General features: G+C 39.5%; 1 protein-coding gene across 6 annotated transcripts in view; it reads right to left on the bottom strand.

The window, feature by feature from the left end:
• Positions 1 to 18366, bottom strand: part of LAMA4 (laminin subunit alpha 4) — a 113459-nt gene that overhangs the window by 20600 nt on the left and 74493 nt on the right. For 5 of the 6 annotated variants that reach the window (XR_010883768.1, XM_067293828.1, XM_013948898.2 and 2 more), the window contains exons 18-25: positions 14092 to 14231; positions 11768 to 11941; positions 10563 to 10705; positions 10044 to 10206; positions 7728 to 7861; positions 6411 to 6582; positions 4086 to 4217; positions 2520 to 2662 (exon numbers count right to left, since the gene is read on the bottom strand). Coding sequence is in view for 5 of the 6 variants with exons in the window: in XM_067293828.1 (XP_067149929.1) it covers positions 2520 to 2662; positions 4086 to 4217; positions 6411 to 6582; positions 7728 to 7861; positions 10044 to 10206; positions 10563 to 10705; positions 11768 to 11941; positions 14092 to 14231 (1201 nt within the window). In the remaining variant the exon portion in view is untranslated. The remainder of the gene's footprint in view (positions 1 to 2519; positions 2663 to 4085; positions 4218 to 6410; positions 6583 to 7727; positions 7862 to 10043; positions 10207 to 10562; positions 10706 to 11767; positions 11942 to 14091; positions 14232 to 18366) is intronic. The other variant, XM_067293829.1, reaches the window with a different exon arrangement.

Below are 18366 nucleotides of genomic sequence, written 5' to 3'. Positions count from 1 at the left end.
CACTTTCTGTAGCATGAACTGTAGCAGTGGGATTCTTCTCACCTCAATTGGGATGGTACTGACAGTGTTGACACCTACTTCTGTACTAGTGTTCTATGATATATCTCATTGTAAGGTAAACATTTGAAACATGTCAGATGAATCAGGCTCTGTAAGTGCCTTTTTTTCTACGTTGGCTAAAACTGACCGTCAGGTGGAATAGCACAGATGTACATATCTGAAATTAGGTGAGAGGAGGAGCACTGTAGGGGCCTAATCTGCTCCTCAGTGAAATCAGCAGGAAGGCTAAGTCAACAGGAAGGCTCCTCTCCAGTGGAATTTGGCTCAAGATGTGGGGTATCAGTCAATCAGTTTAAACTGTACTCTAACTGGCCATGTGTCTGGCTGGATACCACAAATACGCCTTTTTGTTAAATACCACCAGCTTAAGCAACAACATTTTCTAGGAGCAATGGAAACTAAAGAAGATATAGGTTTAAAAATAAAGAAAGGTTTCTTATGAATTTGTTCCCTACAGTTCCCAGCCCCCAGTGCTCCTAGCTCCCTTTAGCACTTTGCTTTATGCACTGAATGAGGTGGGAGAAAAATAATGTATAACAGTGGTTCCAGATTTGATTATTTGGGAAAAAGACAATTGACGAAGGCATGTACTGTTGAGGTGAGTGAAAATATATTGCTTTGAAAGAAAATTAAAGTCCTTCTCTATCACTACAGCTAATTCTTCCTTCTGCCCCCGCCCTCCAGTGTCAGTCAAATGTAAATCTCTCTAGAAAAAAGGAGTATAAATATGAGCAGAAGATGATTTAATTCTAATACAGACTTATTTTCCTGATGCAAATAGAATGTTGTCACCAGGTTTGGACCATTTTGTACCATTTGGACTTTTTGTTGTCTACGCTGAGACCATGAGAACCAAAGCTGAGTACAATATCTAAGGTAAGGGTGTAGCTATGCATAAGTAATTTCATTATACACTTTTAAGTACTATAATTGATCACCTTTTTAGAATGTCTGCAGATTTTTTCTGATATCACTTGTGCCTTGAGCGGCTATTTTTCCTGCTTTGAAAGTATCTTCCAGGTATTTTGCAGAATGACCACAATTCACTTAGAAAACTCCAGGCATAATTCACATGATTCATTGTGTATCTAATTTGTGAACAAGTTTAACCTGCCATTGATTGAGGCATGTACTGCACAGTTGCCTAATATTCTAGGTCCTTCTGGACTTTTTCAGTTTTCTCTAGGTTTGATTAACCAAGGCAGTTTTTACCATCCTTTGTTGTTTATAGATCATTACTGTATACATTCAGTACCAGCCTTAGCAGAGATCCTTTGGGCATGTGCTCTACATCCTTTATACTGAAAAACTGAAATGTGAAAACTGAAGAGTTATACTATGTTGTATTTTCTCTTTCCTAGCTGCTTTCTAATACACTTGAGCCTTTCCCTGCTCCATCCCAGTAGATTATTTAATAGCTCCTTGTGACAGACCTTTATAAAGAACTATTTGAAAGAGGTTAAATAAATTATATCACGCTTGCCACCATTTTGTTGGCGTGTTCAAAGAAGGCATCACTTTTCTTTATGGGAAGTTTGTCCTTATGATAAAAGCTTAATCCATGTTTTATATCTGTGACATTATGTATTTATAGATTCAGCCAGTTAACCTGACAACAAAATAAGTTTTCAGAAGATTTACCAGTAATACCTAGAAACTACCGTGCAGCATTTGCTGTCTTCCATTTTCTAACATAGAGGGTATTTCAAAGAGAGACTGTATTTTTGTTAAGAGTTGTGACACTTAAATTGGCATCTGGAGCCCTTCTGAAAATGATGGCTTAGCTGTCTGGCCCAGGGAATGCATATGGCATGTCAGAACAGCATACCCTTCCTTTAAGCATCTGGCCTGCTCTCCCAGGGTGTGACCCTAGTCCAGCGGGTTCCCATTTCAGGAAATGGGAGTTATACAGTCTACTGAGACTAAGCTTGGCTTCTGTCAAATGGTATGATGGAAAAATGAGAATTTTTCTATTCTTCCCACCCCCACACAAAGCCAGCTCACTTGAGTCTGGAGAGAAACTGACACTGATTAGAACTGAAGTGCATAGTAGGAAAAATACCATCTTTGGATTTGAAAATGCAATTGGTAAAGGGCTTTGATCCTTCAGCTAAGGCATTTCTCTTTTACAAAGATCACTTTTTGCAGAGTAAGGAGGAATAGGGCTTCTCTATAGTCATGTGTTCTTTGAAAGTGTCTATTTTAAGATAACAGCAGTTTCTGTTACCCTTACTGAAGCTAGACCGGCTTCATCAGAACTTAGCCATACTGCATCATGTCTAATCCTTGGTCCTTCAGAGCTCTGAGAAAATTAGAATGGTGTCTTAGGGGTTGTTTTTAAATAAGGTGTTGAGGCTGGGAAAATGTTTTATTGTGAGCCACTGGGCACAAGTCATAAAACATTACTTAAATGTGGTGATTACTTGACAACAGTGATTGAACACTAGTTGTAAACCAACCTGGACTGTAAGATCTCAGTAGGCGCTCCTCCGATGTAGATGTCTGTGAATGGCATTGCTGTTCTTTCGTTGTCCATGCTTTTTATATGTCGCCTGTCTACTACCAAGATCATCTTCTTAGAATTGTGATATATAATAGAAATCTGAAAAGAAAAACACGTATTTAAATTTTAAGTGTCCAAAATGTCATCTTTTGTAAATTGTCATGGTGATTTTACACGATTGTATCTTTATGTCTTTTAGCTTTAACAGTGATACCCATTTATCAAAAAGGTTGCTTGTAAATCAGAGGAGCTGACAAGAATTATTAGCAGGGAGCTTATTTTGACGTCCCAATTTCTCTAATGGCTGAAAAATTGGATATTTCACTTATGTCCAGACCTGCACAAAACTACTTACATCAAATTCTACACTGAGGCAAGCAGATCAACTCCATTAACTTCAGAGTGTTTTGTTGATTCATCCAATAGGAAGTTATGGGCATACTTTTATAAATACTTCTTTTATGGTCAAAGCATAAAAGGATTAATTCTGCTCTTCTTAAGCAGGTTTAACAGAACTGTAGCTTTGTAGATCAGACTTTGAATTTACACCAAGTCAATGGCAGGAGAGGCAAGCCACTATGGGGAGTTTTTTACTGCTGCTGCCACAGTTACACTGGCTTAAAGCAAATTCTCTTAAAACAAGGTGCAACTTGATTTTTTTGATCTGCAAAGTCCCCAAATTACTGTGCATATATTAAAGATTGATAGCTGAATAATCTCCCTTTGACTGAAATGTGAAATGCAGTACAGGCATACCTTGGAGATATTGTGGGTTCGGTTCCAGACCACCTCCTTAAAGTGAATATTGCAATAAAGCGAGTCACACAAATTTTTTGGTTTCCCAGTGCGTATAAAAGTTATGTTTACACTATATTATAGTCTATTAAACATGCAATAGAATTATATCTAAAAAAACAATGTACAAAATGTGGCACAGAGACATGAAGCGAGCACGTGCTGTTGGAAAAATGGCGCCCACAGACTTGCTCAACGCAGGGTTGCCACAAACCTTCAATTTGTAAAAAAAGCAATATCTGCAAAGCACAATAAAGTGAAGCACAATAAAACGAGGTGTGCCTGTGCTTCTTGTAACATGATGCATAACAGCTAAGGTGATCAAGTTAACAATGACATGTTTTTAATTGTGGAGAACGGAATGTTTGAAGGATACAGTTTTTCTGGGTGTAGTTTCATTTTTAACTGTAACACTTCTCCCACACTGAAGTGTCCTCTCCCTGTGCAGTCAATAACCTGGCTAGTAAAAAAAAAATCTGCCCACAAGTGCTGATTTACCAGGAAGTAGGGAGAGCTTTCCCCCTCCACCCAGCTGTGTTGGTGAGAGTGGCATGTGCTCTTTCACATGCAAGGCAGTTATGCAGTCTGCTGTTCTGCCCAGCGTACTGCACCTGCCACAGCCTGGCCTCTCATCTTTTTGTTCTTTTAATTGGCTTTGGAGCAAACTATTGCTTCCTTGGAGCTGTTGGAGTTAGTCAAATGACAGTGACTGTAATCCCATCTCTACCTCGTGAAATTTGGCATCGTTAATCTGAGCCTTTTTCATGGAATCCTCTAGCAGAACAGGGCCGGTACTGAAGCCGAAGTCATAGCGAAGGTACAAGAACCCATTGTGCATCTCTAGACTGAAGAACATACTCTGTATAAAACAAAACAGCAGTCAGGAAAGCACTATGAGTGTTGTAGTGATAGTGAAAAAAAAATAAACAGTGCAATCAGAGTGGCTGATACTCATTGTGAACAGTGTGCTACTTGGAAGAGGCCTTTTTATTTGCAAAACTAGAACACTGTTTTTTGGATTTATATATATGGTTATATATGTATTTGTAATATATGTATATATATGTATATACATACCCACACATAATTGTTTGACAAACAATGCTTATTTGGTGGCTTGGCGAACTGTCTATAGGAATAGTATTTGGTAGCACAGGTGTGTCAATATTCTTTACCAGCAAAGTATTCCTAATGTGAATACCTCTAGGTATGGGCAAAGTAAAACCACATGGCCTGAATGAAAGAAGTTATACTGGTAAAAACAGTATTTTGCTAGAATGACTATATCTGCAGTAAAAGCTTCTGCCAGCACTGCTATGATAGCTAGGGAGTGTATCTCCTCACAGCCCTGATCAGCACTGATATATTTGCCGAAGGCTGGGCAGTAGCTATGGTTTATTTGGTATCCTGAATTTGGTTTCAGCATTTCTAGACTGTTCTTGTCTCTTGGTTTGGCTTCTGTTCTGTGGCTAGGTGACCTAAACTTTAGAAACAGGAGCTCTATTTTAGGAGATCTTCATGGAGCTGAATCATCCTTGAGAAAGGAAGAGGAGAACTAGGCAATCAAATTATACTTAAAATCAAGATCTGTAGCATAGAGTTAGTCTCATTCCAAATCTGAACTTAAAGAAGCAGAAAGTACAGTTTACAGCAGCTGTGCATCTGGGTTAATGCTCTTAATGCTAATGTTTGCATTTTTTTCTGGTGTTCATACTGTAAATGTCTACTGGAGACATGGGAACAATAATTCTCAAAAAAATCTGCAAGCCAAGAATTGCTGTCTCTGACACTAATTACCCCACCCTCAGAAGTCATTACTTAAAGTAGTAAAAGTAGGTTTTAATGTAGTCCTTTTTAATGAAACTGCAGCTTGCATTTTTCTTGAACAGCTTAAACTTGAAAACAAAACAAGGGATACATTCAGAGTATTTATGAGCTGTCCTTGCAGAACTGAGTAATGGGGGGCTGCTTACACAGTCCATCTGAAGGCATCTGTCAACAGACATGGCCTTCCATGGCTGACATCCTCTTGATCACAGTTTCCAACCATAACATCCAAAGTGCATATATCACAGAAAAATTTCTGTGATCTTCTGCTTGGAAAAAAAAAGAATGATCTGCAATAGCACTGATATACTTAGCAGCAACTGTTTAGTGCAGAACTTCCTAAGAGCGAAAGTTAGTGGTGACATAGTATGCTGCAAAGCAAATTGCTCTCCAGAAATTTCTTTTGGAAGTTACCTTATGGCAAATGCTAGGGAGTAACTCTTCTAATGAGAGTAGAATTCATTCCCTTCTAAATGTCCAATGCAGTGGTATGTGTTGGTGTGTAGACGTGTGTGTCTGCAGACTGCATCTACACAGTAAATTGTTTTCTGTGGCTTTACTAGTTGTAATCCACACAGGACTCAGGAGTTTGATGTGGAGACATCCAAAGACAAAATATCTGAGTTTGTCTTCAAGCTGAGTTTACTCAAGCTCAAGGATGTTTGTATGTAGATTCTACTTTTTTCAGACCCTTACAGAGTCTGAGCCACCCTCAGATTTCAGAAAAGCTGGTGATATTTGGATCTCACCTTTTTATTTGGGCTACTGTCTATTTTCAGTAACTAAAATAAATGTCAAACTTTAATACTCCTCCAAGACACAGTTATAAGATGGTATCTACCACAAAGTGGCTGCTTTATGGGAACTACTTCACGAAATTTTTCTATAGCTTTGACTGTACATTCAAATTTAAATAAAGGTGCAAATATTGGGCTTCACTAGATTCTCTCTCAAAGTGTCATCAGAGTGGTATGACCGCTCTGAAGTTCTGACTGTCTCTGTATGGGAGCAGAGTCCAGCTCAGGGTCCCAGCTTCCCACAGCCATTGCAAGGTGTGTTCCATTACTCTCCCAACATATATATGCACCAGCTGAACACAAAATGTTTCCTCTTCCTTCAAGTGAAATCTGAGGACATAAACATTTTAGGTTTTCCATGACACTGCAAATATGGGAGAACATGTGGTGCTTATGAATAAAGGTTATCAGCGGAATTTGGTACTCACCCCATTAAACATCAGCAAGATCAGTCCATTGTCTGTAGGTGTTTGAACTTCTATGTCAAACCGAGTCACCTGGCTGAATCTTCCCCGTCTCTCAATGTTTCTTGCCACGGCATAGCCAGAACCATCAAAGAAATAGCTCACTGCCCGACTCTGAGTGAAAGCCAATTTATTTCTAGGAAAAACAAACAGAGAAGCAAAATTTGGCATAGCTTCAACACCAAGACTCCCCATTTTAATATGAGGAAATTTAAAAGGCTTTACAATTAAAATGCTTTCTTGAAATGTTCTGAACTGGTGGTTGCTCCTGGCAGCAGTGAGACTGTTGGCTTTTTCCTCTACTTCTTTTTTGGATTTTTTTTCTAAAAAATTATGTATAGCTTTGAGGGTGTATCTAACTCTGTCATTAGATCACACTTTTATCCTGTGGTGTATGTAGAGGACCACAGGGAAGTTCTTCTGTATATTCCCATGAAGTGGCAAGGCCACAACCCATCCTCAAGGAGAGGTTTTCATATTAAGAGCTTCTCTGGCTTCTGCAGAAATCCGTTTGAATCCTCTGTGGCCTTTAACTGAGGATGGGCTCTGCTGGGGAGCCCAGGAGAGGTGGCCCACAGGCACTCTTCTGGAGAGCAGCAGCTTGTGCTCTCAGGACTGCTCCTGTGAGAATGACATGAGAAATAATCCTTTGCTCTAATCGCTTTGCTCTGTCTCAATTCCTCCTCCCCAGTGAGAGCTGCAAGTTTCTTTCTCTCCTAGTTTATATAGATGCTTAAATGCAGTGTAATCCCACTGTAGGGGTAAATGTTCCCCTCTAAGGGCTGTATTTCCCAGTTTGCTTGTGAATGGCTTATCTGAGGAATGACTTGTGTATGGCAGAAAGGTGACATCTATACTGTCTTTGTTCACTGGGCATGGGAATGCACTCAAGTTTGCTGCACCCCCTAGAGCTAACTGACTGTGGCGATATTGCTTGCAGGGACTGGATAGAAGTCAGGAGCAGTCCCATCCTTGGGCTAGCAGTGTGGGTAATGAAGTCCAGGCTGTGCCCCAGCTAACATGCAGGGCAGACATGCTCCACATTTCTGTTTCGAAGGCATGAACAAGGTTGGGAGAGGTTTAATGTAGATAGGCAATAGCAAATAAGTAAGTTCAACTTGTTGATGGGACTAGGAGTTTAAAGTGGCAAAGTTCTTTCTGGACAAGTCAATATCATCTTCAGATTTGTATTCTGAAAAAAAGTGTGCAATATCAGGACTCGCACTTTCTAGAAACTCAAAAGGCTAACCGGAGCAGAGTAACTCTGAGACTGTCTCCTACCTGGCACAAGGTGGCGATGTGGTGGTGTTCATGTTATAGATGTGCTTGAAATTGTACAGGCTGATCACATCATCATTCAGGGTAGCCAGTTCCAAGCAGCCGATGAAGCCAGGTAGGTTTAAGCTAGGAGGGAGCTGTGCAGAGAACAAAGACAGGTAAAAGGAGAAAGGTTACATTCGTTATTTGGGTGTCACAAAAACATTTGTGCCTGGGGTCAGTTTTATCTCTGAGCTCTTCATATTTTAAAATGAATGGGATGATGCTACCTTCAAATAGTCTTTGCAGTCCTCATTAGCATATGGCCATTTTGTTGTACGTTAAAATGGGGCACAGTGAGAACAACAGTTTAGGTAAGGCAACTGCAAACAAGAACTTTTGTTGTAGTTTTAAAGGGAGCACGCTTGGTGGAGAAGGGGAAAATAATTAAGATCTTGCTGTTATATGACTAATCACAGATCTTATTTGATGTACATGACTCTCTCAAAAGATATTTCATGTTTAATGTACAGATATCCTCTTCTGCCTGAAAAATAATTTCACACCATGATGAAAGAGAGAGAAATGAGAGACCACTTAAAATACAGGGCACCTGGATTCAAAATCTGTACCAGTGGCTAATACTCAGTAGATATTATTTGAAACAGTTAGCAGGATATAGAAACTCATTCTTTTAACAAAGGTCACTGCAAATGGAATTTAAATAGCTGCATTAGTGAAGGGAAAATGTAAAAAAATAAAGCTGACAGAGCTAGTGTATCATTCTTTTATCATTAAAATACTCTGCCCTGTGGTACAGGTGTGATATTAAGACCTCTTGTACTTCAGACTCTGATCACTGCCAGTAACTTTTCCTTGGCTTCTTATTATTTCCATTTTGATTATAATATAATAATAATAGTAATACAGAAATACAGAATATATATATGCAGCTGTAAGAGAAAATACATCTGCAGCATATTGCCTGTGCTTTGGAAACTGATCATGTTTGCTTTTTTCTTTTGTTTCCTTTACTATTCTGTTAAATTTTTTTAAGTATGAAACTTCTAATGGTTGAGTGGTACATTTCATATTTACAAAATATATAATGGCAAAGCAAAAACATTTAGCTTTTAGGAAAAAAAAAGTATGTTAATAAATGAAAATGAGGTATCTATTCCTACAGGAGAAGAGACCTCTATGCTTAAAGTCATGAAGCCTTCTGCTTCCGCCTTCTCCCTTCCCTTTCCCCTTCTCCTTCTCCTTCTTCTTCTCCTTTCTCCTTTTCCTTCTCCTTCTCCTTCCTCCTTCCTCCTTCTCCTTCTCTTTTCCTACTTTTTTCTCTGCTCTGGACCAGACCTGGATGGCTCATTTGCTGGATTATTTGCTTTTTTTGTGCAACTATTGTTCAGTCCTCTGTCCCATCCCCAGGCAACCTGCACTGTATTCCCAGGGCTCAGTAATCTAAAATTTGAACCATGGTGTATATCTGGTGGGCATGGCAATGCAAAAGCTCAGGTATACATAAGCACATGGAGTTAATCTTTGTTCTTATATTGTTAGGAGGGCTGCTTGCGGAACAGTTGTTCAGCTTTTTAGCACAGTTTGAAGAAGGTAGCATTCTCTAAAGTCTTACGCAACCATGTCAATCTTTGGAGCAGAGATCATTCATAACAATTTCTAAATCCTGAAAGAGGACCTGATATGTTTACAGAAGCAGGTAACTGAGGTGCTAATTCATGCTGACTGAATTGATATGGATGTTCACTAGGAACTAGACTGAAGCAACTGTCTCACACAGGTCTTCAGACATATTTTGCATGGGCAAGTCTTCATGCCATCATAAGGCTGAATTTTAACCAATGATAATTCAAATTCAAATGGATCACTGTATTACTATTTTGCCACACTGTCCTAATATTAGCAGTACATTATTTTTGCTTTTTTGTGACAATTGTAGAAGAAAAATTGTAAAGATATAGGACTTATTAGCACTGCAAAAAACTGGTAGCCTGCAAACTTTGTTAAGCTGGGCTAATAATAAGGTTAATAAGGCCTTAGTTTCTGGCTATTACTTAATAGCCAACAAGCTTTTTCCCTTTTACTACCTTTCAGAAAACCTTAATGGCAGCTAATGTGAATCTGATCATCTTACTGTATGACATGATGTGCTAGAGAAAGCAGTAGTTTTGGCCATGGCTAGGAGATGGAGTCCTAGGATGATAAATGGCCAAATAGGGACATCTTATTTATTAGCCATTTTTCCATGTTGTAAGGGAAGTCCCAGCAAGATAGGTTTATGTTATTTAAGTCTGAATATAGGGTATTTGTCTGACCAACCTTGAAGTCTGGAGGCACTCCACCAACATAGAACACAGTATTTTCAGGTTCCAAATTCAGGAGAGAGCCAGGACCGAGAACCTCTCCCTTTTTGATGAATTTTTCTTCAGCTGTGCTGCTAAGACTGGGCACAGTTAGAAACATTTTGCCATGTCTTCCAATCCTGTAGAGAGGAATTGGAGGAGAAGAAATTTTCATGTTGTTCATGTTTTCATTTTCATGTTAGACTTCAAAAAAAACAAAAAACCATCAAACCAGGAAAAAAGTTCCCAATTCCAAGAAAGGTTTTTATTTCCACAATTAGAAGACTGGTAGTCTGGGAGGAAAGAAAGAGAAACTATAGACACTTTCTCTTCCTCCTTATGGCCTCTTGTGTCTTGGCTCTTTATAATCACTGGGAATTTCCATTTACTTCAACAAAAGTAGGACCAGACACTTAGACTACTGATGGACAGTTCTTTCTGTTTGATTTTTTCTATTAACTATATGATTTTGGTGAAATGTACATTAGCACTTTACCTCTCAGTTTTGATGATGCTGAAGTAAGAAGGCCAGGTGCTGACTGGCTTGGAGTCCAGAGGTATCTCCACGTCTTGGCCTCCCAAATTATACGCGTACACAAGATTATCATTCTTAATTGCAAGACCAATATAATTTTTTGCCTAAAACACCAATGGAGAAGGATGTCAGAGCTATAATATTGAAAGAGATTTAATGCAGAATGTTAGTAAAGGACAGGCTATGTTAGACAAAATGACACCTTAATATATAACTAACAAGCAAAAGCTTCATTCTCTAATTACTTTGCTTCACCAGACAGAACTGCACAGAACAAATCTGTCCTCTGAAATTTTATCTCATATCCATTTTGACTGAGGTAAATACAAGATCATAAGGTGTTTTCTAACTGAAATTTGTCATGTTTAATTGGAAGCTGTTCATCAGTATTTAGTGTGCAGTGCCATATGTAGGGTATAGTAAGAAACATTTGTCTAAAGCCTAGGTATTATGCACTCTAATTAAATTTTCTGCCAAGAGGGGTTTCTTTTTAGAAAAGCTTAAAAAGAAAAGCCTGCCTCTTTACCCTTCTTGATTAATGGCTTGCCAGGGTTATACCTGGCTTGTGAGAGATGTGATTTTTCTTCTTTCAGGAACCAAAGTTTAAAGAATAGTTGTCTCACAGCACTTACAGGTGGTGAGAGCATATGCTCTTTCTACATGTTTCAAAGCAGTGATGTACAGAGAATACAACAGCAGCACAAGCCACAGGCAAAGAAACCTTCTTATCTTGTGGACCTCTGAACTTAGAGATTTGGAATCTACATTGTCAACAGCATAAATCTGATTAAAATGTGACCCACAAAAGCCAGACAGGCACCAGGAACTGCTTCAGAGCAGCTCAGTACTGACAGTGCGGATGACAAGTATAGATTGCACCAGTGACAGTCTCAGCAGCACACTGCACAGGCAAGCTAATTTTGCTTCTTAGAGAGAATCCTTCATTGTTTGGGGTGAGAAGTCTCAAGGATGGGAGTCTGAGAAACTCTTGCTCTTAGCATGTCACTAAATCAATGACCAGCATGAGTAAGACATATAGTAGGCACCTCTTATTTTGAGACACGGAGAAAAGGTGAGAGGAAAAACCAAGAACAAATAATCTTCACACTGATTTCCACTTTTTTTTTTTTTTTTTGGTATAAAAATTAACTGGATTCTTCTCTTACATTTTTGTTTCCAAGGTACAAAACAAATCTGTCTGGAGATGCTGCCAGTTGTGGGTTGTCTTTCTGAAGCTTTATGTACAAGCTCATGGAAGTGAAAGATTTCAGTTCTTCCAGGTTGATCTTCGGATTGACTTCAACAGCTGACTGGCCTCCAAATGTCATAGAGACTTGGACCTGCAGTTGCAAGTGTGCTAAGTGAGACACATTATTGCTGACTGGAGACATTACTTAACATAAATGTGCAAGAATATGTAGCCAGCAACCTCCCTTATCACAAGAGTGAAATTGGCAACTACTACTGGCACTACCAGTCTTGTTCAACTTATTCATCAATGACCTGGATGAAGGGACAGAGTGCACCCTCAGCAAGTTTGCCGACGATACAAAACTGGGAGGAGTGGCCGATACACCAGAGGGCTGTGCTGCCATTCAGAGAGACCTGGAGAGGCTGGAGAGGTGGGCGGAGAGGAACCTCATGAAGTTCAACAAAGGCAAGTGCAGGGTCCTGCACCTGGGGAGGAATAACCCCCTGCACCAGTACAGGTTGGGGGCTGACCTGCTGGAAAGCAGCTCTGCGGAGAAGGACCTGGGAGTGCTGGTGGACACCAAGTTAAGTATGAGGCAGCAATGTGCCCTTGTGGCCAAGAAGGCCAATGGTATCCTGGGGTGCATCAGGAAGAGTGTTGCCAGCAGGTGGAGGGAGGTGATTCTCCCCCTCTACTCAGCCCTGGTGAGGCCACATCTGGAGTACTGCGTCCAGTTCTGGGCTCCCCAGTACAAGAGGGATGTGGCACTACTGGAGCAAGTCCAGCGAAGGGCTACACAGATGATTAGGGGACTGGAGCATCTCTCTTATGAGGAAAGACTGAGAGAGCTTGGCCTGTTTAGCCTAGAGAAGAGAAGGCTAAGAGGAGATAACGTGTACAGGTATCTGAAGGGAGGGTGTAAAGAGGATGGGGTCAGACTCTTTTCAGTGGTGCCCAGCGACAGGATGCGAGGCAACGGGCACAAACTGAAACACAGACACTTCCATCTTAACATGAGGAAAAACTTCTTCACTGTGAGGGTGACAGAGCACTGGAACAGGTTGCCCAGAGAGGTTGTGGAGTCTCCTTCTCCGGAGATATTCAAAACCCGCTTGGACGCAATCCTGTGCAACGTGCTCTAGGTGACCCTGCTTGAGCAGGGGGGTTGGACTAGATGATCTCCAGAGGTCCCTTCCAACCTCAACCATTCTGTGATTCTATATGTTTATTACAATCACTTATGGAAGACATGCTAAAGAAGATGAAGGGAATTCATTTTAAAATTAATTAAAGCTCCTAATTAACTGTACTTAAGCATATTCTTAATGTAAATTAAATTTCAATGTTTATAGACACGTGCTTAGTTGAATCAGAGATACATCATTATGTATGGCACATAAAAATCTTACATAGCTATAAAACATCTACTCATAATTTATTTCTTTGCTTTGGAAGTAGCATGGCCAATTTTCTGTTCACGATTAATCCTGTTTTATTACTGAAGTTACAGTGAAATATGTGAGACACCAATCAAATTTTTAAAAATGTTCATTTTAATTCAAAATGCTTGAACATAACTAAAGCAATGTTTTCAAATTTTAAGCACTATACGCTTGAATGCTGAAGTATGTTTAAAGAAAAATCAAGCACTGTGCGTGTACTGACTGAACTTTGCTTTTTTTGAAGTGATGTATGTGGGCAGCATATTCCAGCACTGGGAACATGTAATAGTAAACTGAATTTTTGGTTTCTCTGAATGATCTCAAATACATTGTTTTCATTTTCAACATCAATGTTATTGTTATGAAAATAGCCTTCATAATTTGTCAGTATGGTAATGAAAGTATTTTTCTCTATTAAATGTGTATGAGCCAAAGATTCTCCTATCCTTCAGAAAATTAAAAGAAAAAAAAAGGAAATACTGTCAACTAACAAAGGCTTGTATTAAATTGCCATAATTACTACTGCTTGTAAGTGATGTTGCCAGTTGAATAGTGCATTAGTTTTAGCTTTAAATGATTCTGTTACTGTGGCCATCATTAATATGGTGCCAATTACTTAATTAAAGTTGCTACCACAGTAGCAATAGTCTACCATGAATACCATGGCAATGTCAATTGCTTGCAAATAGCAACTGTAAAGTTTTTATTAACTTTCATAGTACTATGTTTATCCAGTTGTTGGGAGGAGATAATGTCAAGATTTGGGTTTCTAACATAGCCCAAGAAAATGCAGCTCCTAATAAGATGCATTATATTATTACTTCTAGCAACTGAACGTCCCATCCAAAAGTTTTACCTTGCTTGCTACGCTCCTGGTTTGAGCAATTAACTCTCTAATCCGCTGAATGCTGGCAGAAATGTTGTTTGCTGGTGCCTTCTGTTCTACTCTGCGCAGTTTGTCCAGGAGTTGAGGGAAGACTTCTGTAAGTTTCTTCACTGCAATTAGGAAATAAGTGACAGTATGTAGGAGGCAATGATTTCAGACAGGGTGGTGATTTGTCAAGATCTAGTATTAGGGAAGTTTTTTGAAAGAAGTTATTTTCGCGCAAAAGGAACTCCACATGCAACTTCTAAGTGCTACTGTGTTGTCGCATCTCTAATACTTTCCTCAAGGAGCTTTGCAAATATTAATCAATTTAACCTTTTCATCTTTCTTCAAGGTAGATAAATGTTAAACCCCATTTTACAGATATGGTAACTGGAGCAGAAAGATTATTTGTTCAGCATCTCACTAGATACCTGTGGCTGACCTGGGGATTGCATCTAGGAGCTTTGGTTCATGAGCTCTTCAGATTCATTTTAGGGGTGTTGAAGAGGTTACTTCCCTCAGCTCTCAACTGGGCTTCTCTCCCAGACAGCAGCAAAGGCTGAACAGGTGATATGTCTGTGCATGGTTCACAGCCCAATGTATTAACAAAAAAACTGCTGTTTTCAGATTGTGGTAATAGGCAGGCCTGTGCTCTACAGTGGTAGGGCACCTTAGCTGATGATGCCTTTGAGCTTAAAATGTACTTACTGCCTGCCCCAACACTTGTGAGCAGTAAACTCAGCTACCATACCTGCATCTGCCAGAGGTCATAAATCAGAGTCCTAGACCTCCAGTCTTTCACTGCTGTGTCTTTTGGCACATATGTGAGAGGGATTGTTGTCAAAAGGAAGTGAGGGTGCTTTGTTGTGTTCCAAAGGAGAGAAGTCCACTCCCAGAAAGATACGCGGACAGAAAAATTACAGAGAAAGAGAAATAGCCACCCCTAATTATAATCTGATATCATCACATCAGATTCCACTGACATGCTGCCCTTTGAAGGATACTTACAGATCACTTCATTTTTCATCTTTAATTAAATGGAGGTACAACTAGTTGAGTATAATTAGATGTGATTTTAGCCAAAAGCTGCATGTATATAAGAAAGAACTAATATTAATAGCTAATTTTTAATAACATGGCTCCCTATAAATGCTAAGACCAGATTTGTAGGGTTTTCATTTCTGTTTTAGGGATTGTAAACTTGTGTTCACCTGCTCTTATGTTCCTCCCCTCATATTTTTACTATTGTCTGAAAAAACAGAAGAGAAACAGGTAGAGGAGCTAATCCTGAGTAGTACTGAGGTTATAAAGAAGGGAAAGAAGAAAGGAAGAGTCATCTCCGATCACCTTTCCGTGCTTCAAGTTCTGTGTTGACTAGAGACTGAAGCAGCCTCATTTAGAGCAACACAGAGTGAGAAAATCCCATGAAGTCCTTCCTACAAGGCCTGCTTCTTTTTGAATAGTGTGAAATGCTGTATTGCCAAAGTCCTGCCCTCTGCTTCGCTCTCTTCTTTTGTGTTTTACTCTCCAAGTCCAGTGGAGGAGTGGGCCACGCAGAACTTTGCACTATCCAGTTATTCCCTTAAGTCCTGAAAGATCTTACATGTTGGGGGTCAGTAATCAGATATTCCATGTAAAGCTTACTATATATACATTTGCTTGGCTGTACATTAAAGTGATATTGATTTAGCAAATTCTGAAAGAGATGCAATGAGTTCTTTGTAATATATTAATTCCAGAAGGCATTAAAAATTCTACATTTTAAAACTAACAGTATAATAGTCACCTTGCAGAAAGTCTTCTCTGCCTTTTGAAATGAATGTTCCATGTCACCATGATCAATTGGAAAAAAACCCACATTATTCTTAAAGTAAAAAATCGCAAAATCTGAAAGTAACTTAGCAAATTTCAACAGTCTTTTTTTAATAATTGGCAGCAGAGTAGGAAATGTATATGCTCTGATATCTTAAAAAACTGTTTTTTCATCTATTTGAAATTTGGGTTATTAAACGTAAAATACAGCTGTATCATAAAAATACCAAACTAGCATGTATTAGAACTAGTACTATGATAAAAACCTCCCCATAAATCTCTTCCTCTTCTCCTTTATAATGACATTCTTCAACATAGAAAAATATTGATTTTTTATTTTAGTCTTTGGGATAAAGGTGAGGATGAGAGAAGATAAGGAGTCTTATCCAGTAATACGAAAAAGAATACATGGGGAGCTGTCAAGAAGGAAATTCCTTGACTGTAACCTTCCATACACTTTTTTCCTTTTCTTGTTTTCCTCCCTAAACTGTCCTTCATATTCTTTGTCCTGAAGCCCATCAGCTCTCTATGCAGTGGCAACAGAGGGAGTGTTCTCAGACAAACTGTGCAGCCAAGGCATCTTACCCTTACAAGGGATCTTACCCTTAAAAAAGTCAGGTGCAAGTTTTATTCAAAGGCAGTTCAGAGGCTTTTGCTGCCATGATAGCATCATTAGCAGGATGGTAAGGTACTTCATGCACCTAGCTTAACATTTTTTATGGCTTTCTCTTGGACTTTGATGGACATTTCTCCTGCCAGATCAACCATCTCCTGACAACATACACAGCTGATGTGAGAGCACCCCACTGTCCCCAGGCATGTCTACATCTGTCTTCCCAGGCTGTGAATCACAGTCACATCAAATTGGAGCATTTCCCATGCCAGCCCCCTCTGTAGCACTGATGACTGCCTTCTCAGCTATTCCCCATCTGACTTTATTGGCAAAAAACACTGTGCCTTAAAGCAAAAAACAGAAACATTCAAACAAAAAATGCATTGGAAATTCTGGCTCCACAAATGTAGTAGGCCGTGCATTGCTATAATTTGCACATTACCACCTTTTAAACAGTTACTTTGCTGTCAGCAGACACTGCAGTGCACTCTGATATGATCAGAATACTTTCAAGGTGACCCCCTACCTGCAAACCCAATTATCACAGGTAAGACATATGTGCCAGACACATCACATAAAATCTGAACTGTAATTTACAGCAGGTGTTGCACATACCCTTTTGTGAACAAAACCATCTAGGAAAACTGGGCCAGCTTAGGTCTGTCTGCTCTTCTGAGTCCTCCGAAATGATACTGGAAATATTTCTTCCAGTATAACAGCTAGTATGAGCAAACTGTTGGAATTCTGAGTGTCTGCTGACAATTTGGATGTGGAGAGCCAAATGCAGGAAAGGTGTAAATTGTAGCTGTATCTACTACACTGGCACTGGCAAATATTAAATGTAAATTTAAGCATAAAGTTGAATAAAACCAATAACATTCATGTGTAATATATAGCAGAATGTTCCTCTTAGATACTTTTCCTCATACCATTCCTCCTTGGATGCCAATCATAACCTCATTTACATCACCTTAAATGGGACTTAGAGTCCATAGCCCACAGCCTAAACTGTGCTCGATGGTGATCAAAAAGAGTTATATGGCAATCAGTACAACTACTGCTGTATTAACTGCACCCTGGGAGCTCCTCTTATGGAGGAGCTCTGTGCAGTGACTGGCAGTGAGATTATCATTCCCAAGGGAGAAGCTCAGTGTTTTCCACTGAAGGAAAGCTCAAAGAAACATTGAGTAACATCCAGTTCTGGGAAGTTCCTACAGGAGAAAAGCCAGTAGTCTGGATGTTGAATAGTACTGAATTTCTTTTAGTGGAGGGAGCCACTTTTATACCAGTGCTTGGGAGGACTCACATAACCAAAATCAACTGGATCGGTTCAGTGGGGTCTTATTGTTACAGAATTCTGGAAGTAACATGACCTTTGGGTTTCCCTAGTCTGGAGGGAAGAGTCTTGCTCTGGGGCACTGGAAGCAACATCAGGTGTGGTACTAATAAGACCATTTGCTTTAAAAGGCACTCAAGCTGCAAAGCTCCTGACAGAAAGAGAAGGGATTTGGAGCAGTACAATTGAGATTCAGACTTTCTAGAAATAGAACGAAAGGAGTTATGGACCTTCTCTGAGGCACTTTCAGGAGGCAAAACATCACAGGGCTGCAGATGATGATACACAGCTATACCATCAAACCTATGCAGGAAATTTCTTGTTCTGGAATTCCAGCTCCCATAGCACTGAATAACTTGGGAGCAGCGAGACTCTTGAAGCAGTACATTGAACAATAAATGTTGGTAGCTGTAAGCAATTTTTATTCTGGATATTTTCTCTTCTAGGTTGATTCTTTTCTCTCCTAATTATTCTTTTCCTTCTTTCATCACAGTCACTTCAC

Source organism: Apteryx mantelli, chromosome 3 (genome assembly GCF_036417845.1).
Source record: "Apteryx mantelli isolate bAptMan1 chromosome 3, bAptMan1.hap1, whole genome shotgun sequence".
Taxonomy (NCBI): Eukaryota; Metazoa; Chordata; class Aves; order Apterygiformes; family Apterygidae; genus Apteryx; species Apteryx mantelli.
This window is presented reverse-complemented; position numbering and strand designations above follow the sequence as displayed.